This window comes from Macaca thibetana, chromosome 12 (assembly GCF_024542745.1).
Source record: "Macaca thibetana thibetana isolate TM-01 chromosome 12, ASM2454274v1, whole genome shotgun sequence".
In the NCBI taxonomy this organism is placed as follows: domain Eukaryota; kingdom Metazoa; phylum Chordata; class Mammalia; order Primates; family Cercopithecidae; genus Macaca; species Macaca thibetana.
This window is the reverse complement of record NC_065589.1, coordinates 64,086,439-64,113,709: the sequence shown is the minus strand read 5'-3', so window position 1 is coordinate 64,113,709 and position 27,271 is coordinate 64,086,439. Positions and strand designations below refer to the sequence as shown.

Sequence of the window (27,271 nt, the reverse complement as noted above, 5' to 3'; positions counted from 1 at the left end):
ATTTTTGAAAGTAAAGAATTATGTTTTAATAAAAATCTTAAAAGCTAAAAATCAAGATAATACTACTTAAAAAAATCCAAATGGTCAAATTATTAACATTCTTAATTAGGAACATAAATTTATGATTCTGGCTATGAAACTTATAGCCAATTTCCAAATAATTGTTTTATGAAAGAAAAATTGCATAGCTAATTTGACCACATGCTAAGGGTGACCTTAGAGCTTAGGTAAACAATGAAATCCTTTGTTGTTGAATACCTTCAACAATAAGTTTAGCAGTTGTTTTGATATTTTCATCTTCCACAAGTACACAGCTGTAATCTTCAGCATCAGACATATCAATGGTCAGTATGGAGAGGAAGTGAACCTTTCTGTCAGAGTGCATCCTGTATTTATCTCCCTCATGAACCTCCATACCATCTTTATACCATTTCACTTTGACAAATGGTTCTGAAGTTTCACATTCAAAGGTTGCCATAGTATCTTTTTCCTTAGCAACAACATCTTGTAATTCCTGTGTGAAAGTGATCAATTGCTTGGCTACAAGAAAAAGGTGGGGGGAAAAGGGGAGAGCACATTATATTAAATTAAATTCGCAACCTGAGGAATGGGGAAAGAAAATAAAAGTAAACGCACTCATGGATATTCTTGAATACAAAGACAGGTCCATCAAAGGAAAGACATGCAAATTACCTTGGACAAGTAAGAATGCGTGACTGGAGGTTTCTCCAGCTATGTTGATGGCTTTTACCATGATGCTGGCAGAGTCCTCAGCAGTCACATCTCTTATGACCAATTCACAAACATTGTCTTCGGGCCAGTACCAGTAGATCCGGTCAGACCGTTCAATTTTGACACCATTTTTGTACCATTCACATTCAGGGTCTGGTTTCCCCACGACTCTGACCCGGAAGTGTGCATCAGATCCTTGGCCCACTGTTTGGCTTTGGATTCTTTCGAAGATTTTTGGAGCCTCCATACTAGGACTTAGTTCAATCTTATCAGGTTTAAAAGTTGGAATCGTGATTTTGCCTTCTTCGGCAAGAGCTTTCTTTTCCTCTTCAGTTAACTCTTTGGTCCAGTGGAGAAGTTCATCTTTTGTCTTCCTGAGGAGTTCCTCATAGGATTCATCTTTCTTTCGAGACTTGAGCTCCACAGCGGTAATGGCTTCATAATAGCCCTCTTCTGTTCTGCGCTTGAATTTACTGCGCAGCTCTTCCGACTCTTCGGGCACTTTTTCATGGGTAATTCTTTCAGCCCTTTTCAACTTCACAACTTCTTTGGTTTCAGTGGTGTCAACAGGTCTATCCACTTTTTGTACTTCAAACTGAAGCTTTCCTGGTTCGTGTACGTGAAACTCGGGCCTTGGTTCAGGAGCTCTCCTAAGAACAGACCTAAAATCTTCCCTCTGTTGAATCTCAAGCTTCACTTTATGCTCTATCACACCTTCAGGATTTTCTGCGGCGACCTTCACTTCACCTGTGTCATATGATTTGCAGTCCACGATGTCCAGGTAATGGATACCATCATAGCGAACTCTGAACCTTTTGCTTTTGCGAATGAGCTGTCCATTGAGGTACCAGTTGACTTTGGGCTGAGGGTAGCCTGTTACCCTGCAGCGGAACCTTGCAGTCTCCCCTTCAAGTACTCTAACTGGCTCTGGGAACAAGACAATGTCTGGCTTTTGCTTTTCTTTCTGATCTGTTGTTACACCTGTAAGTGCACCTTCATGAGCCATTCTCTCTAATTCTTCAATTCTCTGTAAGCCTTTCCTCCCCTCAGGCAACTGGGATTCTTCCACAAGACTTTTCTCATCTTTAACAATAAGGGTAGCAGATGTATGATCTGTTCCGTATTTGTTAGTGGCTCTGCAAGTAATGATACCACTGTCTCTAGAATATGCAACACCATAATCAAGGCTGCAGTACCCAAATTCATTGATCATACGGAGCCTGTTGGCTGCCTCAAGTGGCTTTCCATCATGGAGCCACTCCACCACCATCGTTGGGTCACCAATGGGTGTTAGCCTGCATTCAAAGTGGGCAGGTCCAAAGCGCTTAAGTCTTAAGGAGGTGAGTTTTTTCTTGAAGAATGGTTTCTGTTGTTTCTCTTTGTCATAGAGATCACCTTCTTCCCATTGCTCTTGACCATATCGCAAATGGAGGGGCTCCAGTTCTGGGGCTGCAATCTCCTTTGCTCTATATGTCCCCCTTGGGATGATTAATTTTCTCTCTGGTTCAGGCTCTGCAAACTCAACTTCAACATTTACTTTGCATCTTGTAGTGTCTCTGCCAGCTTTATTAATAGCAGTCGCGGTATACCAGGCAGAATCTTGGCTGACAGTGGAATCGATTTTAAGGGCAGCTTCTCCCTTGGTTCCTTCAATTCTATAAAAAGTTGGGGGAGGGAATCATCAATATAGTAGTATAGCTTCCCTGGTTATTGGATTTGTATAATGAGCTTAGCTTTATTATTTCCAAACTTACCTGATTTTGGGATATTTATGAGGCACAATGATGTCACTGTTTTTCAACCATACAATGTCAGGGTTGGGGTTACCCGTAGCTCTGACTTTCATTTCAAGTCGGGAACCTTCCTTTACATTGAGATTTTTCAGTTTTTCTACAAACATCGGTTTTACCTGATGTTCCACAGCTGAAAGAGAAAGGTCATGATTTAGAGGGAGTAAGGCTGAAATACCTGTTTATAATCCAAGTGATAAGAAAATTCATTTATTTTTATTTTATCTCATTTTACCTTCCACAGTTAAAATCACTGAAATTGAAGATCTGCCTGCCCTGTTTTGGGCAACCACAGTCCATTCCCCAGAATCACTGGGTGTGGCAGGGACAATAATTAGTGATTGAGTACCATCTTCTTTAATGACCACTTTATGGGTATAGTCATTGACAATTTGCTGGCCTGTGAAAATATGTTCAAAAGAAAGTAGATTTTAAAATAGTTTTTAAAAATTGTTAGACAGATATATAAGCTTGTTTTTGTGTTTTTATTATTCATGAGCAAAAACCTGTCATACTTACCATCATGAAACCAGAACGTCTCTGGCATAGGTCTACCAACAACCTTTAAGTCAAATCTGGCAGTTTGCCCTTCTAAACATTTGAAAGAAGCAGGTTTTAACACAAAGACTGGTTTATACAGTCTCTCAAGTTGTGACTCATCTGTCTCCTCCAGCCTACGTCCAGGGGACATTCTTGCAGGGGACATCCGTGCAGGAGACATCCTTGCAGGTGACATCCGTGCAGGAGACATGCGTATAGGAGACCTGCTCACTGAACGTGGAGAGAGAGATCTGTAAAACAAAGACAAACAATACTTTCATGAGGCCTAAAGAAAACTCAGCAAAACAAACTTCATTTTGTCTTATTCATTATTCACTATTCACGTTATTTTAGAATTTACTTCTGCATGTATTAGAAGGCACCTCCAACTCATTCAGATCTGAAATAGAATATATTATTGTTGCCCCCACAGCTATGTTTTTCCTATATTCTCAATTTTGGCTGGTAGTCATTCAGTACATCCAGGTACCCAGGTTCAAAAATCTTGGAATAATTCTCAATACTGTCTTTTCCTTACCACTTGGATTTAATCAGTCACTAGACTTTTTTGATTTAACTACCAAAACATCCTAATAAATGTTGGTTGGATAAGTAAACCAAATGAATACATTTATGGAAAAATAAAAATATATATATTTTTTATCTCAGAGGAGGAAAACATAGAAATCAATTTGGAAACAAAACAAAGCAAAACAAGACTCTATCTACACATTGCAGCCAGACTGACTTGGAGTTTGAATGCTGGCACCACCACTTACAGGCTGGATGAATTAAGGCAATTTTCATAGATTCCCAGGGCCTCAGTGTTCCTATTTCCAAACCAATAATAGTCATCTTTTTATTGCAGGGCTGTTGTATAAATTTACATTTGTAAAAATCAGGTGTCAAATAAGAGCTATTGTGATATTAGCTGTAGCACTAGGAAAATAAATAGTATGATACACTGATGAAAATTCTTTGCTCATCTTACACAGGGGCAAGAAATAAAAACTCTTGGCAATTGTTGGTGTTGCCACTGGTAAGTTTCTGTGCCATCTTAGCCCTCAATTTTTTTCTTACACAATAGCGATTTGCTACTAAGATATTTGATGTTTTGAAAACAATTTACATACTAAGTAACCCAAATTATTATAAGTCTTACCTGATTCTGCTCACTGGCTCTGGTGTGGGGATGTAAGTTGGAGCTCCAAGTGGTGCAGCAGGCTCCACATACAATTTCCCTGAGCAAATTGCATTTCCTTTAATATTGCTGGCAAATGCAGTGTAGATTCCTTCATCTTCTGGAAGAACAACAGGTATACGCAGACTAGCTCTGCCATCTTGTAGAAAGTCCATTTGATATCTTTCTCCATGTTTGATGCGCTTGCCATCTTTGTACCAAGCAATCTGCAAAGAACACCATGCATGTATGAGTAAAATTTACATCAAATAGTTATACTGTAACCAACTTGTATCTTTACTGTGGCAAAGAGGTATTATAAATGTTTATATTTTACCTTTGGTAATGGATATCCAGACATCTTGCAATGAAAAGTGACACCCATCCCCTCAAGAATTCTATAATTCTTGATTCTTAACTCAAATCCTGATTCAACAGCTTCAGATTCAGAAATGTCAACTGCCATCTTTTCTTCTCCATCTTCTTCAAGAAGTTCTTCTAATGTAGTCTTTATTATTCTATATTCAATTTCTTTAATAAGTCTCTCTTCAAAGGAAGAAATATGGAATTCCTATGCAAAAAAGATTATGGTCTGTTAAAAATACTTATCCTTACTGATGGAAATTATTTAAGGATATGTATCTGAGCTAGATTGTTGAAGTTTTTAGCTGGGAGAAGAATCTAGAAGACTTTGGTTTGTTTGTTTTAATCTGCATTATGGTCATCTTTCCCACTGAATGCTGTAGCATCTTGGGTAGAAAGGTTTTCCAAAAAAGCAGGAGTTAGAGTTGGGTTAGAGGTTACATTAGCTTATCATACAGATGAAGAGATCTTGGCATTAATGAACTTAGCTCTACTAATATTGGTCTTTTCCTTAATATATTATAAACCCTATTTCTAAAGCCACATTTATGGCATATATGTAATCTCTATTTCTAAACTCACAGGTGCAACATACCATGAAGATTAAGGAAACTTAGCAGCAGTGAACTTTGACCTACTAATAGTTGTCTAACCCTGAGCTCATCACTTGAAAATGAAAATGTCAAACAAAAAAAGGAAAGTATAATTTATGAAATTGGTTGATTGGTCATTATTTTTATACTCACCTGATCTTCTACATATGTTCTGACCATTACAGTATCTTTGGCCATTTTCTTCCTAATTAAGGCTTGTTCTTTTTCATACTCTTTTTCATACTCAGAATATACAAATCCAGGGGCTGTTTCTCCAACTTTGGGTTCTTGAACAAATGCAGTCACTTGTGTCTGGTAAAGCATTTCTTGCTGGGACTTCATCAGTGACTCATAATCAGCTAAGAGTTAAGAACATAAGTTAATTTTTAATATTCTTACTAAAAAAACATTCATGCTACTATGCATTCAGGTAAACTCTACATTGGGGAAAGTTGATAACCAAAAGCCAAATTTTCCAAATATCTACTCTTGACGTGCTCAATATTTTCTAGATGGAATTTGGAAACCAAACTTACACTAACAAATCAAATCAGCCACTACAATTGTAGAAAGAATTTTATATTAGCAGTCAGTTTTGGGGGGATCTACCATGGAGGTCTTCCTACTCTGCCGTGTGGCTTTTAACAATTCATTTACCTTCCTGAATCTTGAGTGCTTTATTGGCTAAATGAAGATAATATTGTAATTTCCTCTAAGGGATACTGTGTAGATCAAATGAAACAGAGTGAGAAACAGTTCACTGTAAATGTGAACAGTCTAGCATGAAAGCTATTGCATTTGTTTTCAAGTTATAAACATTGAAAATCCTGACTTCCAGGTTTTCTTTAAAGTATCAGGAGCAACACTGAGTCTGGTAACAGCCTGGTGCATGCCTGGTAACAGCCTGGTGCATGCCGGGCAACAACACAGCTACTGTCTCTTTGAGGCAGGGCACCTACTCTCCAGTTTGCCACTGTTTTCATTGCGCTCACTGTTACCTGCCTGGGCCTGGAAGGCAACTGGATTTAGAATCTGTGCATTTTCGGAGGCATGATATGCCTAGAAACAAACACACCAAACAGAAACTATTGCTAGAACCTCAGAAGTTTAATGCCAGTATAGTTTTTGAGGCCATGTGGTCTAAAACATTTTCCATACAACTGAGGCAAAGACACTGGGGCAAAGTATCAGAACCAGTAAATGGCAACAGGTTTTTCAGCAAACGGACAGCACTGCTATCTCCTTGTATTTCAGATCTTATCATGCACGTAGAAACTACAGTTGCACTTACCTTCTTCAAGCAAGGAAGCAGATGCAGAAGTTTCTCCATGCTTATTACGAATAACAATAGTGTATTCTCCAGCATCATCAGCAAAAGTCATAGAAATTACTAGCTTGCATTCACCGGTTTGTTTGTTGTAACTCACTTTGTATCTTTAGGTAAATGTACAAAATTGAAAAATCAGTTATAAACAACCCTTCTGTGGGTAAAATAATTGGACTTATCTGTGAGCGGATCTGTGGTATAAAATTCAATGACCCTAAACATACGACTAAGCTCCACAATAGATTATAAGATTGCTGAAAATTGAGAAAAATGCAAGAACATGAGTAATTAGGGCCCAATAAGTTAAAATATTCATTTTAAAGAATATTTATTGCTAGAATCAGTCATGAAATTAAGTGGTTTTTGGTGTTTACATTAGCAAATGATCAGGTCACTTAAACAACAGGTATTTTCTCTTCGTTTGTTATTTTGTTCATTATTTCATTCAGAGATCAAATCAATAATTAAAACAATAAATACCTTTAAATATTTCAGTATTAACTCTCTGGTACATTATATTTATTATTATTAAGGTATGGCACCTACATTTTTAGATTACCAGGTTGCTCTTTTTATCTTAAGTTGCAAAATATTCAGAGCTAAATTTCGTATTGAATTGAAGAAAAATTAGTAGCATAGATTTTTGTGCATAACTAGCTTTCTTCTTCATTACATGGCCCCTATTCTTCTATCTTTTAGTCACTTAGTTATTACATGTTTTTATTGAAAGTTGTCTCAAATCTTTTCTGGAAGTCTGTATGTGTGAAAATCCATATTTTCTCTACTTTCACAACCTCAATGAATTAAACTATAATGTAAATAAATATATCTTCCATCCACTTTTGTCACATAGCTTTATTTCTTAGAAGACTTTGCACAAAAAATGTAAAAATACCTCAAAACAAAGATGGCTCCACAATGAAAGAGCCTACGCTCAGGGTCGGTGGGGTAAGTAAATTCTACTCTAGGCTTCATGCAAATATTATACAAGTCGCAGAGAACTCTATATTCAGCCATCAAAATACCTGTATCCAGTGGTCAGAGGAACACCAGATTTTTTCCAGTACACATGGGGCTTTGGGTTGCCACCAACTTGGCATCCAAACACCACGCTCCCACCTTCCACCAGTTTCTGGACCACTGGTTTTGTAATAAAGTAAGGCACAGCAGGTTCTCCAGGCCCTGCTTGTTCCTCTGTGATGCTAGTATCAGTCATAACCACATCTCTTGACTCAACAAAGCTGGAAAGAGAATTCCCCTCATATTAGTTTCTGAGTTGCAATTTGCCAATACTGACGGGGCTGAAAGTCAAAACTGTACTAGAACAGCTACTAATTAGCAAAATGTTTTACCGTTTCTCTTCTGTGGTAAATTTCTCAGTCACGGCTGTGGTTTCCTTTTCAAATTCTTCTGACACTAAAAGAAGACAAAAGTTTCTCATTGAGATGAGATGTTTAGTGACCCCGCTTAGCGCTGACAGTTAAATTGACCATATAATCTCCCCCCCAGTTCCAAAAAGGGATATCATTTCAAGGTGCGCAGAAACCGTATTGTGGAAAAGAATGTCACATGAAAGTGATGGCATGTGCATTAGGACTGTGGGAGGGGTGGCCACTAACCCTGCACAGCCAGATAGCAGGATGTGCTGACGGTTCCAGCCTCGTTAACAGCACTGCAGGTAAATCGCCCGCTGTCTTCCGCAAACGCTTCGCGAATCATAAGACGAGCGATTCCACTCTGGAAGGTTATCTGGAAGTCAATGGAACTTTCGATTTGGTAGTCTTCCCTGTACCATGTCACTGTCGGGGATGGGTATCCAGAGATGTGGCACTCCAAGGTGACAGATTCACCTTCTATGACTGTCACATTTTTTAAGCCCTGAAGAGAGAAGAAAAATAAATAATGATACGTGTGCATATTCATTAATCATTTCTGTTTTGTAACAAATGTGGAGTTTGAACTTACACATTTCAACTGCCACAAAATGGCCTTTTAATCAGGACTCCAGAAATAGTAGTAGAGAGACTAATATTTATGTAATATACTAATATATTAGTAAAGAGCTGTAAGGCTCAATAGCAAATGCTACCTGTTCAACAAAGCTTTGCCATGGTATCACCAACTGGAATGAATCTATCCCTCCCATGGATTCTCCCTGTGTTGTGGTGCTTATCACCTTATATATTTTATTATGCTTGTTTATGTACATTTTCTCTGATGGCAAAGAAAATATTTCAAAGAGGGATGGAGGGATGGATTGGTCTTTATGTCTCCACAGCTCCTGCAATAATGCCTTTTGCATATGAGAAGCGCATTAAATCTTTTGAATCCATGAATGATGTACCCCATAGAATTCCCCTCTTCCTTGCCAATATGGTCAAATATGGTCTTAAAATGAGCATCTGTATGCTCACTAACGTCATTTTGTATTAATTTGAGAAACTGATCTTTTCAAAAATGTATTAAAATGATTTGAGCAGATATGAATAGGGTCCAACATAATCAACTTCTTTACTCACCGAGACCAAAGTTGGTGGAGTAACAGGAATTTCAACAGGTGCTGGTACTCTTGCTGTTTCTGTTACCTAGATTTTTACAAATTATATTACAAAATGCTCATGAAATTAAGGGAAATCTCATAAACTCTTAGCTCATGCCACATTATAAAAATAATTTGAGAAAATGATCTCTGACCCATACTGTGCTCCACAAAAATCAAGTCTTAGCGTGGTAAAGGAGAAAGGCAAGACTCCGCTGGCTACTTTTCAGTACAAACTAGCCAACCACCTGGCCCTGCTCAATGGGAATGGGCCAAGCAACAGCGGGTAACCAGTGACCAACCTTGGCTTCGCGCCCGTGCAGTACTTCAAAGCGCTCTTCACGGACGGTGGCGCCAGTGATGCTCACCCCTACTTCCTTTTTCACCTCAACGCCAGCTTGACTCTTGTAAGTATCTGGCGTGTCAGCGAAGGGGAACTGTGGCGAGGGTGTGGGCTCTGCCCTTACTCTAGTCTCACTGGGCTTCACAGTAGGAGCCTTCACCGATTTGGTGATCTTCTGAGCAGAAGATGTGGCTGACAACTCTTTTTGTAATGTGGCAATAGCACTACCGGCTATTGATGCCTACATGGAAACAGAGTCAGAAAATAAAGTCACTTAACCATTCTCAGATGGCTAACCCTCTCGGACTGAGTCTCAGCCTATTTCTATAAGGTCCATTTTTTAATGTTCTCGTTATCACTCATTATCACACAGTTAATTAAAAGTCCGTTAGAGATAAGCCAATTATAAAGCTCCTCGTCATGCCTGTTAGTTTGTAAAACAAATTTGAAATATCTTTTTTAAAGAGTTGTATTCAGAACTTATTTTACAGCTTTTATCATAAAAGGACGGCGTCTTCTAAAGCTTAGTCATGAATTTTCACTTGACCATTCCGATGAATGCCACTTTCGAATATGCCACAGTGGGAGATTCAAAATTAAGAAATTATTGAAATTGTTGGTAAATTCCTAAGAACTACTTTGCAATAGTACATTTGAGTTTTAGCCACAAATCTATGTGAAAGGTGAACATGGAGACATTCAGACAAAATATTTTAAAGGTTTCCTTACTGCTTTTATTCTGTTGCGGTCTATGGTTATTTGTTTTGTAATTTGGGACTAAATTGAATACAGGCATTATATGTAACTTACAGTTCTTTGAAACCATAGAAGGTTTGGGTTCTATTTCTTGGATATGTATGATAACAATCGTGATTAATATAAAGGATTTATTACATGCTGACAACTTGTTAAGGTTTTTATATACTTTTTACTTGCATTTTACATGTACATTTACTTTCTCCTGATGACAGAGGTTATAAGGGGGAAGATAGGGCACTAATCCAGAGCTATTTGATTCCACAATCCAACCCAACCACCATATAGTACCACCTCTCCATCTTGCTATATTGAGTATATAAATATATGATTTCTCAATGCCTGTCTTTATTATTGAAACACATTCGCAGTTAAGTTACTCTGAAATGTCTCACAGCATAAGTAAAACTATGCTGTGTAATATACTACTTTCACAAAATCATCAGAACAACAGTAAAACAATTGAGTTTGAGCTGTCCCCGAAATGTGAACTAGAGAGAAGCCTGTGTGGATTTGTGTCTCCTCAGAGGTATAAGATAACCACTTGTGACTCTACGCTCACTCTCCTGGGCAAGTTTCAGAAATCAAAAATTTAGGGCATCTGGGCCCACTGTGAATGCACACACACACACACACATCACCAAAAAAAGCCTCCATTGGCCTACTCTAAAGATGCTCTATTTCACAGGTTAGATACTTATTTCCTTTAAACATTTCTGTATCACGCTCTGTAACTTCTTACCTCATATCCATGTTCTGTCTTAGGAACAGAAATTTTTGAAACAGTAAAGTGAGGGCTCGCTGTGCGGGGGCGTTTATCCACATGGACTAATCTTTCCGTTGTTAGATCTGTAGTTTTCTTGATCTGCATTGAAATGAAACTCAGTGATACCATTGATCACCAATGACCACAGCAGTGAGGCTTGCTTTACCATGAACAAGGTGAAAAATCAGCAGGTATAGACTCACCTGTGATGATATGTGCATTCCCATTTGATCAGTAGTTTTGATATGAGTCTCAGAAGGAGCCTGGATTACTACAGGCTTGACTGCTTTAGGGACAACATGGGGTTCTGAGGCTGGACGTTGGGGAGGCTCAGCTACCTTTGCGGTGGAAATGCGTTCCTTATATCCGTACTCCAAAGTGGTCTGCTGAGCATAGGATTCTTCAAGACGCCCAGGCTCTCTGGGCTCTCTGACTCGGGCTTGGTCTACTGCAGCAACAACTGTTGCTACAGCTTCAGCCTTTTTTCCAACATCCACCTAGAGACAAGGGTTCCAGAGTTAATACACAGGAATATCAAGATGAGGCTGGAACATCTCCTAGGCATCAGGACAGGCAAATGGCTAAAGGCGTGATAGGTAGATGGCATCCACGTTATACAGCAGTGTTAACGTGTCTAGAAATGTATCTCAGAAACACTTTTAGGGACTATTTCATTGATTATTATATTGTACAGACATCGATTTAGATCTACTCTCTGTACACCTGCTTAATTATACTAGACATTAAATCACATAGACACAACATAGGACAATCACAATATGACCATAAAATCATAAGGAGATTTTGACATTTTGTAGAATTTTTCCAGGCAGAGAGTCAATCAGCAATTGGAAAATCAGAATTTTGGAGCTGGTTCTCCTCACTGATTATTTTTATTATCTTGTTGACCATTTAGTCTGAGGTTAATGCAATGACAGTGGTGATATAAGTGCACTCGAATACCATCATCATCCCATCCAGAAAAATCAGTAACTACAGAGTTACATGGTTGCATGCAAATCGGACATAACATGAAAGCTCATAAACACAGAGTGAGCATATGAATTTACTTATGATTGCCTAAGGGTAAGATTTGTTTAATCTATTAGAAAATACCTGTCTCAAAACACACAGATGACAAAGAGAACCCCGTGCAAATGAAAATATTGTGATTAAAATGAAAGTGTTATCATGTTTGGATTCAAGAGAACAACCTTTCACATTGGTGTTTAATTTACTTTCATTATTATGGAGAGTTAAAGCAAAGAATGAAACAAATATTATTTTCTCGTTTCTGAGTCTGATGAACATAAATGGAAATAAAATTTGCAGAGCGGTTTCTCTTCTAAAGAAGGCAAACTAGCTGATGCGGCTTAGATATTATGATTCTATGTGATACTTGGAAACAGCACACCACAAAAATCACATAGCCATGTTCATCCAGTGCTTTTTAAAAGTAAGATTGGAAAATTTTATTAATGTTCAGTTTTCTATATCTGTGAATAGAATCTAGAATGCATCGGAAACATTCTTCAACTATGCTACCTGTATATCTTTAAAAATTGTTCTCTGAACTATTTAAGATATAAATGAGATTTTTCTGAGATAGAATTGGGTCTTTAGTGATCATGGGCTTTATCCAGGGCTTCCTTTTAGGAAGACACAAACAATTTCATCTGCCTCAAAGGACTGCAAATACCATCTTCACTTTAGATTGCATCATCTCAGAAGAAAACATAAAATATACATGAGGCTTAGGTGAGTTAAGTTTGTCCATTTATTTGTTTCTTTTTTAAAAACTATATTGGCAATGAGCTGACTTTAATTGTCTAGACGTTTTAAAATGTTAACATCTTCGACAGATAACACTAAATAAATATATATTATTTTGATTGTAGAGTGATCACATTTCCACCATATCTCATTTGAAACTTTTAGCCAGTCTGATATGAAGTAGTCAGGTTAAGTCTTAATTTTATTTTAACAATGATAAAAGAAACTGTCAAAGAAACTGTCATTTGACTAAATATCACACAACTGAAATATTTAAATTTTGTTCTTAATTTTAAACATATGGAAAAATCTTAATCATGGTAGAATATTTTAAATTGAGGAAACATCTGTCTGTTTTTTCCTTGAATTATTGTATGTCAAATTTATATACACACACTTATTGGTGGACTACAAATGAGTACGCTGGTAACTGCTTTTATTTCTTAGTGGACTTTGATATCTCTCATGTTTGTAACCTAGAGAAGCAGGAAGACAAATTGGACTAGAATATACCAGTTCATACCAGGTAAATGCTGAGAATAAATTTAGGAGACATAAAGAAGAGTATTATATAGTCTGACTTTTCACTACTAGAAATGCTCACTGTTCAACTGGAGGATGGACTGAATCTAACCATCTCTACTGTTTTATTGATCAGTCAAGCAATTAGATGGAACACTGGAAGCACAATTCATGACGGATGAAAAGTTATGAGAGTTGATGATGAAATGGGATGAAACAATACTTGTCACCTCCATTGCATCAGTTTTCATCTCTTCTTGGAAAAGATGTATTTGTTCTTGTTTAACAGGAAATACTTCTCTAGTTGTTGGCGGTGCGGCTGATTCAGCAGATTTTGCAGTGGTAACTACTACTTTAGGTATAAACATTTTCTCAGCTTCCATCCTTAGCTATTTTTTAACAAGAATAAGATAGTGAATTCATGACAAAATTTGAATGGAAACAAAAATAAAAAGTTAATCACTCATGAAGTATGTTGCATAGTGGAATTTCTATGATTTATGAGACTTCTGTAAGGCTGATATGCCATTAAATGTTAGACTTGAGAAAGGTTTAAAAAGTTTATCTTAAATCATGTCTTAGAAAAAAAAAAGATGTAGAGTTAGAAAATGACATTGAGGGAAATACAAATAGGATTCAGGCCATCCTGCTAATGAAATGGGGAAACTTTAGTTGCTAATTTTCAAGTGGTATATTAGCAATAAAGAATACAATTAGGTAAATGGCTCATTTGGAGTAAATGATAGTCATGGGAAACAGTTTAATTCATGGATATTTCATAGCTACAAATAGATACAGTAATCTTTTCATGGCTTATGTGTAATTGTTCTGTTTGGATACTTCCTTCTCTAGATTTTAATATGCATCTTGTTTAGCTTTAGTGGGAGCTGCTACAGCAGGCATTATAATTTTTTCAGCTTATCTTCTCCTGTGATATTTACAGGAGGGAAAAAAGATAAAGTTTCATACAAAGAAAATTATGGGTAATTTACTGAAATAAGTCCATACTCCATAACATAATATACTGAATTTATGACCCCTCAAAACACATATCTTCTTGACAGTGATTAAGAGTCATCATTTACTTATACAACTTTGTGTTTTAAAAAATGTTCATGGGCCTCTTAAAATTAGCCTGCATGCAATTTTAATCAACTTCTGGAAGATTCCCAGATGTTAATAAAATGTTGAAAATAATGGCGAAGAGGTAAGTGGAGAAAGGGATGTGTAGTAATATTAACAATAAATCTTTTTTAGTTTCCAATTATTTAATTGTCTAAAAAATAAATTCGGTTAATAGTGACTCATACATAAGAAATTCAGAGATTTGATATTAATGTATTATAATAAGGAATTTCACATGATATGTGGTATTAATGTATTATAATAGGGGATTTCACACTTGGAACAACAATAGTCACCTTTCCATGGGTAACTTGGGTTTGTTCTTGTCTAGTAGCCATAGTTTCTCTAGTTCTCAGTATTGTTTCTTGTTCTTTGGCTTTAGCAGTAGCAACTGCTATTGTAGACAAGGCAGTTTTCTCAGCTTCCTTTCTCATCTGATTATTACAGTAAAATCAAGATTTAAGTTGAACAGGGCTTCGAACACACATAGTATGACCCTTCCCGCTTCCTCATGGTGATGCAAGATGGTTATTCAGGGTTAAATACACAAGAGAAATTAACTTTCACCTGGCAATGTCTACATATACTGACTGTGAATCACAAAACTTAGAAATGTTAGCTATTTAAAAACCTCTAGATGAGTCCCTATGTCGCTTTTTAAAAATTAAGCTAAAAAATGCTAATCTTCATGCAAAGAATAATGGTGAATAAAATGAATTATAAATGTTACCGAGGATGAAAATCAAATGTGCAGATAAAATTAATGATAATCAGTTGCATATTTACCGTTTTGTTTTTAGTTAGGGGTTTTAAAAGGCAAATACAGATTAATAATTCATACCACATTGTAGTTAATAGTTTACTAGAAATTAGTTTAAAGATGAACTTTTCACAGCTCAAATATCTGTATTCACCTTTTCCTGAGTTATTTGAACTTGTTCTCTTTTGGTAGTAATGCCTTCTCTACTTCTTGATACTAAATCTTGTTCTTTGACTTTGGGTGTGGCAACTATGACTTTAGGTACAACTGTTTTCCTAGTTTCCTTCATTATCTGATCACACACAAAAAGTAAGAAAATAGTCATTAATTCCATAAGTCTTTAATAAAAGAAACATAAATCAAAAAGAAAGGAGGCAAAATTTCTTCCTATTCAAGGAAATTTTAATTACACTAAAATATATCATTTGAGCTGCTTTGATCATCCATACTGTTTCACTGGCAAAAATATCTAAACAATAAGTCCAGTTTAAAAGAAAAAAATGTGATTAACAATAAAAGACTAATGAGTGCTCTTCTGTATTTTTCACATTTTAAAAAGTATAATCTATAAGACATTTCAATAGCACTGTAAATAGCACATTTTTTTGTATTATGAATTGACTTATTTACAGACATCTGCTTCAATAGGAAGATATTAAAGTGAATTATTATATTATATTAGTAACAAGCCAAAGAATGTCTGAAAGTTAGGAATGAATTGGCGGTGAAAGGTAGCTGTGTGGGGAAAGAAATTTTCTATTTGCATTATAAGAAGAGGTGAAAGTGAAGAAGTGATGATTAAGATCCATGATGGAAATGTAGGTGATTTGCAAATGAAATGGTGCAAGAGTGACTTTCACATTGGCAGGAAGTCATCACCTTTTCATGACTTAGGTGCATTTGATCTTGTTGTGTGGCAGTTTCTTCTTGAGCTCCCGGGACTGTTTCTAGTTTTGTGGACTTTGCAGTGGCAACTACCACCATGGATGCAGCAGTTATCTCAGTTTCCTGTCTTATCTGATTTTTAGAGTAAAATAAAGATTTGAGTTTCAAAAGATACAAAAGAAATGGCACGACATCCTTGAAACATTCAGGAAAATAGAGAATGCTTAGTGGTGAAAGATAAAATGTCAGATTTCCATTTTAGGGGCCTACACTTGTGCTTCAGACATAGACTGCTTTCCTGAGGTATGGTCTTCTTTTCTGCCCACATGCTCCTTAGCAAATTGTCCTAGAACTGAAAATATCTCATCTTGAGACATGTTGACATGTTAGCGATCCTGGTGGTTGGCTGCTGACAAGTGGCTGGAAAACTATAGGCCAGCTGAACTTGCCAGTCACCAGCATTGCAATGGCCATGGGGATTTCTATGCCTTTGATTATGCCAAGTAGGGTTCTTGCTACATTCAAAGTGTCTCACTCACAGTAAGGAGAGGGAAATTCAGTCAGCAGCCTCTGGTCAGCCTTTTAAGTGTACAGGGTTCTCAACTGGACCTTTGAAGAAAGTAGCTCTAAGATCAGCAAAGAGCTTGAGTTCAAGAAGGATGAGCACAGGTGCCCTCTTCAACATGGAAGAATTCAGATAAATGCCTCTCTCCTGACACTTAAAGGCTTGATTTCACATACGGGAGAGATGTGGATTTTAATGATACTGAGATTGTCCTTACACAGCTCTAGGGCACAACAGCAGCAAACGCTTCTAAGTCACTGTTTATCAATCATGATTTGAAGGTTTTTTTTTTTTTTTGAGGAAGTATTCGTTTTCGCCGCTGTCTGGCATTTCCTCACTTTCCCTTGCTATTTATTTGGGGTGTTTATGGCTGATGTATGTGTGTGTGTGTGTGTTTGTGTGCATGTGCACACACATGATGTGTCTTACAACTATGTAAAGTTTGTGCATTACAATCTAAGTGACTGAGGGCTTAGGCTATGCACAAAGAAACCGACTGTCCCGGTGGGTAACTGGATTGGCATGATATCTATCATCCATTCATGTATGGTCTAGAAAGTTCATAGATGTGCCCTAAACTGTTCTGTAGACAGTCTCCTGAAAACTGATCAAGTGAGTGGAAAATAGTGCAATGTGAACATAATTTCCATCTTGAGTTTCAATGCTAGACATAGAGGAACAATAACAAAAAATACACAACAAAAGACTTCTCCATTTGTGGGTTTCAGTTATAAGCTACCTGCAGCTGGCTGTAATGTGATATTGTCAACGAACTACAAAATATTTAGAAAATCGAACTTACTGTTTCTTGAGTTACTTGTTTTTGTTTCGTAGTAATTTCTCCAGAAATTCTAGTTTCTTGTTCTTTGGCTTTAGCTGCCGAAATTACTACCTTTGGTACAAATGTTTTTTCAGTTTCTTTTCTTATCTGCAAACAATGATTAAAAAAACTTTATTTCCTGATGCCCAATGAAATGATATGGTGTTTATTAAATATAACAACATAGGGATTTGAAGATGTAAAATCCCTTTTCTGGAGATGTCACTAAATAAAATAAATAATCTCACGTTCATAAATAAGATCATGCTCTTTCTCTCCCTCAACTGTACATTATGTAGGCTGCTTAGAGAAAACAAAGTTTAATTCAACACTTTGTTTTGAACAGGAGAATTGTAGTCTTCTTTAAAATGACTTCCAATTTTTACAAATAGATCTATGGCAATATTATTCTGTACTAATTCTGTCATCTAAAGGTAATCTTAGAATATATATCAGAATGGAAAGCTTTAGAAGTAATTTTGTCTGATCTTTTTATTTTCCATGTGAGAAATCAAGCACGGATAATTTATAATCTGCATTTATACAATAATTTTGTCTTGTCAATTTTCCTAAATACTGTGAAGAATGCTGTTTCCATCTGGGCATCTAAGTTATATGCGTGTATAGGGGGACAGTTTTCTCCATTTGCCTCTGTGCTGTTCTCAAATATCTCATCACTGAAACACAGAATCTCAAGGCTGAAAGAGACTTGAAAGTTCATCTTCTCAAACCACCCAACTGACAACTGGTTCCATTGGCCAAGAGCTTTACTAACTGGCCTTTTCCAATCTGTCCCCAAATGCTGCCAACCATGGGGCTGTCCTTTTCACCTTTTCTGGTCATTTGGCTTGTTAAGGCTATGCTGTCCATTCCACTTCAAACTCATGTGTAAATGTCTTCCCAAGTAGCCAGGAAGCAGTTGCTAAGATTCCTAAAGCAAAGTGAGTTCAGTGTCTCCTCCACTTTTCCCCATTCCTGCCTCAGCATTGATTTCTTCCTCCTGGTTTTACCCATCTCTCCTCTCCCTATAGTCATATACTTACATCCCCAGATCAATGTGGTGAGATCCCTGGTGTATGTTCACAGAGTTCTTTTTCATACTCATAAGGGGAGCATTCAGGGACACTACCAAACTTTGGTATCCAGTACCCAGAAATTTACACATACAACAAGGGGATTTTATTAGCATGCTAACAACCATATGGCCCAAAAAACAACACTCTTCATGGTAAAGGTGATTATCTGTGTTGACCCCTGTAAGAACCTCAGTGAATTTTAAATAGAAAACCATTTTCACCTGCTCATGAGTTACGTGCATCTGCTCTTGCTTTGTGGTAATTACTTCTCTGGTTCTTGATTTTAATTCTTGTTCCTTGGCTTTGTCGGCGGCCACTACTACCTTAGTTACAGCAGTCTTCTCCGCCTCCTTTCTCACCTGCTTTTCATAGAGGAAAGGAAGAAAACACTTTAATCCATCTTACATAAAAAGTTCAAGACCAGCCTGGCCAACATGGTGAAATCTTCTACTAAAAAATACAAAAATTAGCTGGGTGTGGTGGCGCACACCTGTAATCCCAGCTACTCACGAGACTGAGGCACAAGAATCACTCAAACCCAGGAGGTGGAGGCTGCAGTGAGCCGAGATCATGCCACTGCACTCCAGCCTGGGCGACAGAGCGAGACTCTGTCTCAAAAAAGAAAAAAGTTACAATAATCTGTCAGGATCTAGACATAAATGTCACACAAGAGAGGTAAGGAGGAAAGCTGGAATGATTTTAAACTATAACAGAAGATCTATTCAAATACGAGGTGGGACATTATCCTGGATTTATAACACTGTTCTAGCTATGAATCAAGTGTCATGTTTGTTTTGAGAAAAGTAAAAACAAAAGTCCTTTGGGGAAACTTAGAGAAATGTAATGCTTGCCCTGAAATAGTAGTTTCCACGTCCAGTGTGTGCAGTGACTGAGTTCTGGAATTGACTGCTCTCTGTTTCTCCGGCCATCCTTTGCCTACCTTGAATACCATAGTTGACTTTCGCCTGCTCATATAGCCCAGGTATTTCTGGCCTACGCTGCTCTTCTGATGTTCACATTGTCAACACCTTTGGTATCTCAGACCACCTTTTGCTCAGAAAGTTCTAAAAGTCTGGGCCCTGCTGGACTCAAGGCTGTCTTCAGAATGAATTGAGCACTGCTGCGTGCAAAGCTCAGTGGATGGTGGTTGAGTAAATGTGCACTGAAGGACGCGGCTCTGCGGGTGCCTCATGGCAGCCTCACACGTACCTGTTCTTGAGCAGGTTGGACGTGCACAGCAGTCGTGGTTGTCCTTTGAGCAGTCTGCTCTACAGCGCTGATCACTGGTTCTCTCACTCTGGCCATATCAACGGCAGCAACAACAGTCGCAACAGCTGCACTTTTGTCAGCATCTTGTTTCACCTAGATTAGAAATGACCAAGTAGATTACTTTTTAAAATGACATGCCCAGTAGAAAATAAAACAGCATACTGGAAAACTGAGCTACCTAGAGCAAAATACACTCATATATAAGCATTTATTATTGCCAAGAAATATAGAGGCTGTATCATTAAACCCTGTACTTTATGGAAACTTCACAGATTGGAGCTTTTGTCCTAATTAAAAGTGGTTTTACAAAGCATGACTACTGAATTTGGTCTTCAGTTGCTGCTATATTTTTATGTTCATATGCATTTTTCCTCCAATTTATACAGACTGAGTTTCTGGCAGAAATCCACTTGGAGAAACTAGAATGTGCAATAAGGAAAAACAAAACCATTCTGACAGTACCTCTTTAGCACCAGTGGCAACAGCCTCTGCTGCGTAGGTAGCACTGGCCGACACACTGGCGGCAGCACCCGCAGCGCCACTGATGGTCATTTGCTCCTGGATACCGTATCTCCCTTCCCATCTCTCTTCTGTCCTGATCTGAGTAGAGGTTGTCAGCGTTGTCTCTCTCATCTCAGCCTCAGATGAGGAGGCCACGTATCCCTCTTGCTTCCAAGGGGGTGGCACTTCGGGACCTGTGGCCATGGTGGATGCCTGAGTCTTACGCATGAGCAATGGAGACCTAACAGACCTGATGGGGGATGTGGAGATTCTTGCTGCCGGAGACACGGACCTGAAAACCAAAGGCAGAGGTCAAGAATGTCAAAGCAAGTAGAGGTAATTGGATGTGAATCATGGATGAAAATCTGGAAGTGCTTTAAGGCAGAGTTTTAAAATGTGTGCCTCCATAACCTATTCAGAGGGTAAATAATGTACTTGGAAGTAATCTGTTTTAAATCTCAATAAACCTATTCTTATATGCTGTAACCCTGTAAGAGAATCAGCTTTAATTCCAAATAAGCTGGGGATTTTGTGCCTTGCACCTTCTCACATTAAAAAAAAAAAAAAAATCATAACAGAAAAATCTACTTCTTTAATATGCAGCCAAAGACAAGACATGTCAAATCCAGCAACCTCTGTATTCCCAGTTCATCTCTGTATTTCAATTCTGGGGGGTTAGAGGATGTCAAATAGGTGTTATAAGAAGAAAGGTTTTTGTAATCAAAATGTTTGTGCCACTCTTGACTAAGCAGCTTAAGCCTCCCCCCTCCCCCACTTGCAGGACTTCCCACAGCCTTTACTATGTCAGTATGCCTTGTGAATTTCCAGGACAGGAGGACACATTCTCAGGAAGCTTTCTGCAGCATGTTGCTGGATATAGGTTGTGCAGTGCACTTTGCAAATTGCTGCTTTAGCTAAAGTGTTTGTGGACAGCTACTTTTAATTTCCTCCGTATTTGTTTGCACATACCCTCCTTGTATTGCACTCTGGACTTATTTTAAATATCTTTAGAGTTATTGTGGGAATTGACTAATTTAAAAACTAATGATTCTGTGATTTTTCGTTAAATTGATAAAGTTGCTTCTTCCAGAATAGTTTTCATTGTTTGCTTTTTAGATGTATCCAAAGTGCAAGTAGCATCAGTTGAAGAATATGGGTGCTAAATCCCAGCACTGATGGCCAAAAAAGACTATTTCTGATCTATAGCAATAATTCTGGGGATTGGACTACTATTGTAAGGTAAAATTTTTTTCAAAACTAATTTAATTCTTAATAAGGCTTATTACATTTTCCTCTCTAGGTGGCAGTATTGCCCTATCATTGCATTTTATTAATTCTGCATATAAGAAAATGTTTATAAATACATTCTGTCACTATCTAGGATATTTAGCTTACACTGATCATAAATGAAATGATTATTCTAATTAAGCTCAAGGTACAGTTGATATTTTCTGTAACTTACAGAGTACCTTAACAGTACATTACAACATTAACTGGTTTCACGAAGAAATGTTTATTTTCTCGAGGAAGGGCTTTTTTTGTGTGAAAATCCATTTACATTTTGTAAATGAAATCGTAATCAAACTAAAGGAAAATCTAGGGAACAAGTCTCTTTTCTGAACACGACTGCCTTCGAAATATAACCAAAACCAAGTTAGAATAATGTGTGGTTTCCACTAACTGAAGAAAAGCAAAGAGACATGCACTTTTAAGTTTCAGCCTGTGCCTTGTTCTTGCTGTACTTAGTAAATGGGTTTAATTCGAAAACAGTTAAAAGACAAGATTAGCATGACATGACTGATTAACAGCAGGTCACAGGTAAGCCCATAACTGTGAAAATCATTGTAATTTTGGTCATTATAGGAGAGTGCTTATTTCTGCACTTACAATAAAAAATAATCACCTGGTCACAGCAAGATACAATGCACCTTATTCAATGAAATATGTTTGCCTTTCAAGATTAAACTAGGAGATATTTAGAAAGTAGTCTATTTTTGATAACCATTATTTTCTCTGCAAATTGGCATTTTATTTCTTAATTATTTGAAAGCAAAATTTGGGGGCAATTTGGATGGTTATTAATGAACTTTCAAAACTACTAAGATGGTCAAAATGCTCCATGGGATCAGGAACACTCCATGATTCTAAATGACCCTTAGGCTTGGGTTTTAAAATATAGTTAGGTTGTTATCTCCTCAAGAAATTGCATTTGGCTTGTGTTGTGATTTCATGGTGTGCAAACTTGGATTTAGCCTGAGACTGAACATTTTTTTTTATTCAACTGCTAGACATGTTTTTTAAAGTAAGCTTTTTGTTCAAGGTTTCATGTTAGTGTTTGCCAATATCTTTACATTTTTGTGGCTAAAACAATAAAAATTGGAAAACATCTAGCATTTTTTTCCCACATATTTATTGGACTTTTACATTGCCTCTCATGTGAAATACTTTTTTGTATCTTTTGTCTTTTTTTATTTGTGTAGTATATTTTCCTTTAAAAATTAATTTATGGATGATTTTTAATGCATTTAGTGTATTAGTTATTTGTCATAAGTGTTACAAACATTCCTCCAGATCCATTTCTTTCATTTTGCTTGTTTATGGGTCTTATCCAGAATAAACATACATAATTGTGTATGCTATATACTGTTTCTAGGCTGGTATTGTCCACCTTGTAGCCATTTTATGTTTATTATGATACTTTTATGGCAGAGGCAATGAAGTACCTTGAGGAGGGGAAACCTCTTAAAATGTTTTCAAAAGTTCTGTTTGGTTTAGTGATGACCTTTTGCCATACATATATTTTGATTTTTATGTAGTTGAATCTGTAACTGTGTTTTTAAAAGCTTTCGCCCATAAATGCTTTTGCAAATTGTCTTCTCTCTTTTTTTTTTTATTTTTTATTTTTTGACTATTTAATCAAGCTGAAATTTACTTTGTAAATAGTGAGAGGCAGAAGTTTGTGTTTGTTTGCTTCCAGATGGATAGCTAATTGGACCAGCATTCTTTATTAAAATACCTCTTCCTCCCATGAATTGAAAGGTCACTTTGCTTTTTGAATTCCCTATATACTTGGACCTATTCTACTTGGATCTCTTTCTGGACTCTCTGTGTTGTTCCCCCGGTGTATTTTTCTATTCATTTACCAATACCATACTGTTCTGATTATAGTAACTTTATAGTATGTTTGAATATTATTTAAGCCAACTATCTCCTTATTATTCTTTTATAAAAAATTTTATTAGTAGGGAACATCATGTGTTTTTTATTTCATTTAAATTGATCAATAAACACTTTTTGGTTTGCTCAAATTTGTACATTTTTCATTTCATCATATTAAAAGTTTCATCATGATAAACTAAATCCCAAACTTTCAAAACTGTTGTGGACAATTTACACTTGATTATATAATTTCTGAGCCCTGATTATGATACATGATCACCTTCTAAAATACTTCCATATTAAGTAAGCATAGAAGTCCATTTTATTTTCTAGATAAAATAACACAAGCATATGCAAAATACTTAAAAGGTTTTACTTACTCTCTGAATATAAGAATATTGGCATAATTACTTTATATTTACAAGGCACTTTCAACTAATTATCTCATTGAACCCCCAAAACGCAGCTTGAGGTCATTCTTATTGTCATTCTCTTTAACTTACAGATGACACAACTGAAACCTTAAATAAACTACTTAACTTCTTTAATTCCAGTTATCTATCAATAAAATTGAGGATAATAATTCTTACAGGTTGTGAACATTTAATAAGATAATGTATGTATAGTTCCAGTCTGACAGAGGAAGTGATCCATATATAGTAACAATTATTTTATTATTTATACTTATTGCCCTAAATCAAACTGTTAAGTGATCAGGCTGATTTGTCCTTAGGGCTTTCAACTCTAACTTCTGTACTCTTCTCCTTTCATTGTGCCATATTTTGGCCCCTAAAGTAGATATTTATTACATGAAATATAAATAAGAATTCAGAAGTTTTTAAGGGTCTTCAATTTACCTGTGGACAGTGAGGATTTGTGAAAATAATATTCAGTAACTTCTTGGTTTACCTCCTTTGTCACCTGCTACATTTTTGATTGCATGAAACTTACACGGGAGGAGGGCTGGGAAGTGCTGGGAAGAGAAGGGCGTGGTCCCTAGCCAGGCCTGTGCCCACGGACCTAGGTGAGGACAGGCACTGCTGCCTTCCTGCCCAAATGTTGCATTTCCCAAGATCACCCTGACCTGCCACGCCCCAACCCTATGTCTATAAAAACCCCTGAGACCCTAGTAGGTAGACACACAAGCGGCTGGATGTCGAGAGGAACACGGAGCCCCACAACCTGCCAGTTTTAATGCTCCCCTAGAGGTTTGAGCAGCTGGGGACACTGAAGAAGCGAGCCACTCTCCGCGTCTCATGCCCTGCGAGGGGGTGAGGGAATCTTTCTCGTTTCAAAACCTAGTTCCAAAATGTGCAATAACCTGCTCTTTCTATGGAAGCTTTACCTGACCGGCGATGGGGTCGGTGCCCGCACGTGTCTGACCGGGGAAGGGGAGTGTCTTATGGGCGATGGGGACTGCTGCCGAGCCAGCTGTGCTTTGGCAGCAATGGACGGTGGCGTTGGGGATCTTGATTTTGGCTTCGGAGGAATCCTGGGAGGTGTTTTATGTGGCAGCTGTTGCCCAGCGGCACCATCTATGACCATCTCAACGGTTGCAATTGATCTGGCATCAAAGTGGGCTTCAATCTTCTGTAAAAGATTAAAACAAAGCCCACGTTGAGGAGGAATAGCTGGGGACGCAACAGCCTGAAAAGCTTGAAAACCAACAGTATAGAAAAAATACCTTTTCAATTCGGGTTTGTCTTGATTCTGAAATCTGAGCAGTCGAAACAATTGTCTTTGTCTTTTTAGCAGGTACTTCTTCTTCACCTGTGGGAAGGGAAAGATGAATGTTTAGGAGGGGGCACAATGACCCATTTTAAAAGACATTCTGTTAATTCTGACTACAAAGTCAAAAAGATTTTCTGGGTATCCCGATGGAGAAAATTGCAGAAAGTTTTAGATTTTGCATGAATATAAATTAGGTTTAAAATAGAAAACATTCATTACTAGATAAAAATTTACTTAGAACGATTTTTTAAAATTTCATTATTTGCCAATAATTTGGAAATGTAGATCACTTAATTGAAACCCTTTCCAGTTTATAATGAGATTCATAAGCACAGATTGCTTCCATTCTGCGCTCCTGCCTAGAATCTCAGGGACTTTTCATGGGTGTCGAAAAGCCGGCTTTTATATTAGCTCACAGCCTTCTTCCCAGGGCTGCGAGAGGTGGCAAGTGAACCCTTGGTCCCACTTCATCACAAACCAGCTCTCTCCCCTTCTCTCTGTTCCCCAACCTCCAGCACATACCTTGAACCAGTAATTCAGCAGTCGAAGTAGCTCTTCCAACGCTATTGGTGGCATTTACTGAATAGGTCCCTGAGTCTTCAGGGTATGCTTCTGCAATCAGTAAGCTGTAGAGCTCGCCTTCTTGTGAAATTTGGAAATCAAGGGAGCTCTGGATTTCGGCTCCATCCCGGTAGAACTTCACCACAGGTGTAGGGATTCCAGTCACTCTCACTTGGAGTCTCACTTGGCTTCCTTGTCTCACGGTCATGCTCTGCAGTCGTTGAACGAAGTTGGGTGGTGCTGTCTCAGCTGCGGGGGCAAGAGAACAAAGTCAGGAGTGAGAGCCAGGGTGCTCCCCACAAGGTAATTTTTAAACAATCACAACTCCAATTCCAAAACCAGGTGATGACTCGCCAATCTAAACATCCTTAGCTGTCCTTGAACCCAGTTCACCCAGCGATGACAGCAAGAATGGAACCAGGAGATTACAGAAGGCTTTCTCACCACCCTATTTTATTTTATTTGCTTTGTTTTGCTTAGCAGTTTAGGCCAACACTTTTTGTTTCTTTGTTTTAAATAAAAGCTCTAGATTTTGTTATAGCATTTCTTGAGACTCTTTCTGGCACTTCCCCTTCAACCTCACATCTAGCGCTCTATTAATATGCGAAGGCCATGTTGCATATTCCAGTAAGTTGCATTAAAATGAATTCCAGTGGTTGCTATGATGGGTGCACCTGTTACTTAAAGAATCACTACATTTTAAATTTAATTTTTAAAATCCTAAACTTTCTCCAACTTGATAGGTATTCAAATAACCCAAATATTTACTTGCATTTAAAATGTTAATCACAATAATAACATTACTTTAATTACATTACAGAAAGGGGATTTTTTTGGTTATGTTGAAAGAAATTTTTTACAAGTGTGAGGAGTGAATGGAATTAACTTTGACGTGATTTTGAGTAATAAACAACAGCAGGTGCTGCCAACCCTGTGCATTTTCCATTTGTGAATTTTCTGGGTACATGCTAAAGTTCTACCTGAAGTTACTTGATGTGGTTTCTGTTTAGGTCAATTATAGCCCTATAATTGAACCTCACTGAATGTACAGTTTATTGGATAAGCATATGTAACTTTATGTAGCTCATGTAGGATATTGTTATAAAACATGTAAAGGCATGCAATACTCTGTATAATAATGTCTCACTAGGTAGTAAAGGATAGAGAAAAACAACAGGCCACTAAGATTGGTGATAATTTTTCTGGGGAAACAGTGTCATGTGTTTGAATAATAAACAAGCATTTGTTTTCTTCTGGGTATGTTTACATGCCTCTTAAATGGGTGGTCTGTAGACCACCAGCATCAGAATTATCTGGATACTTATTAAAGTGTGAATTCCTGGAGATTCACATTTTCCTGGAGAATATGTCTTATTCCTTAATAGACTTATAAACAAGGTTCCAAGCTTTTCTACTTGCTGAGAAACATGACTTTCAATATTTCCTTAACATACTTTTGAGTGTTTAATATGTGCATAGAGAAACTGATTCTCAGCCACTTTTATGATGTACCCTAGAGGAAAATTAAATTCCAAAAGGCAAACAACTTGGTTACAAATAATTCAGCCTCCAGTAGACCCTTCTCTAGTTTAAGA

At 37.4% G+C, this 27,271-nt stretch overlaps 1 protein-coding gene across 2 annotated transcripts in view; it reads right to left on the bottom strand.

Annotated features, from left to right (window-relative positions):
- TTN (titin) overlaps positions 1–27,271 on the bottom strand; it is a 273,451-nt gene that overhangs the window by 240,504 nt on the left and 5,676 nt on the right. Inside the window, exons 4-29 of one of the 2 annotated variants that reach the window (XM_050750514.1) lie at positions 25,638–25,925; positions 25,069–25,154; positions 24,730–24,974; positions 20,187–20,517; positions 19,665–19,817; positions 18,677–18,814; positions 17,362–17,487; positions 15,989–16,126; positions 15,264–15,401; positions 14,646–14,783; positions 11,133–11,426; positions 10,906–11,028; positions 9,367–9,648; positions 9,045–9,110; positions 8,145–8,403; positions 7,878–7,941; positions 7,551–7,766; positions 6,490–6,632; positions 5,352–5,557; positions 4,580–4,813; positions 4,225–4,469; positions 3,042–3,313; positions 2,758–2,922; positions 2,487–2,655; positions 694–2,387; positions 259–540 (exon numbers count right to left, since the gene is read on the bottom strand). In XM_050750514.1, the coding sequence (XP_050606471.1) occupies positions 259–540; positions 694–2,387; positions 2,487–2,655; positions 2,758–2,922; positions 3,042–3,313; positions 4,225–4,469; positions 4,580–4,813; positions 5,352–5,557; positions 6,490–6,632; positions 7,551–7,766; positions 7,878–7,941; positions 8,145–8,403; positions 9,045–9,110; positions 9,367–9,648; positions 10,906–11,028; positions 11,133–11,426; positions 14,646–14,783; positions 15,264–15,401; positions 15,989–16,126; positions 17,362–17,487; positions 18,677–18,814; positions 19,665–19,817; positions 20,187–20,517; positions 24,730–24,974; positions 25,069–25,154; positions 25,638–25,925 (6,495 nt within the window). Of the gene's footprint in view, positions 1–258; positions 541–693; positions 2,388–2,486; positions 2,656–2,757; positions 2,923–3,041; positions 3,314–4,224; positions 4,470–4,579; positions 4,814–5,351; positions 5,558–6,489; positions 6,633–7,550; positions 7,767–7,877; positions 7,942–8,144; positions 8,404–9,044; positions 9,111–9,366; positions 9,649–10,905; positions 11,029–11,132; positions 11,427–14,645; positions 14,784–15,263; positions 15,402–15,988; positions 16,127–17,361; positions 17,488–18,676; positions 18,818–19,664; positions 19,818–20,186; positions 20,518–24,729; positions 24,975–25,068; positions 25,155–25,637; positions 25,926–27,271 lie in introns of both variants that reach the window. The other variant, XM_050750513.1, reaches the window with a different exon arrangement.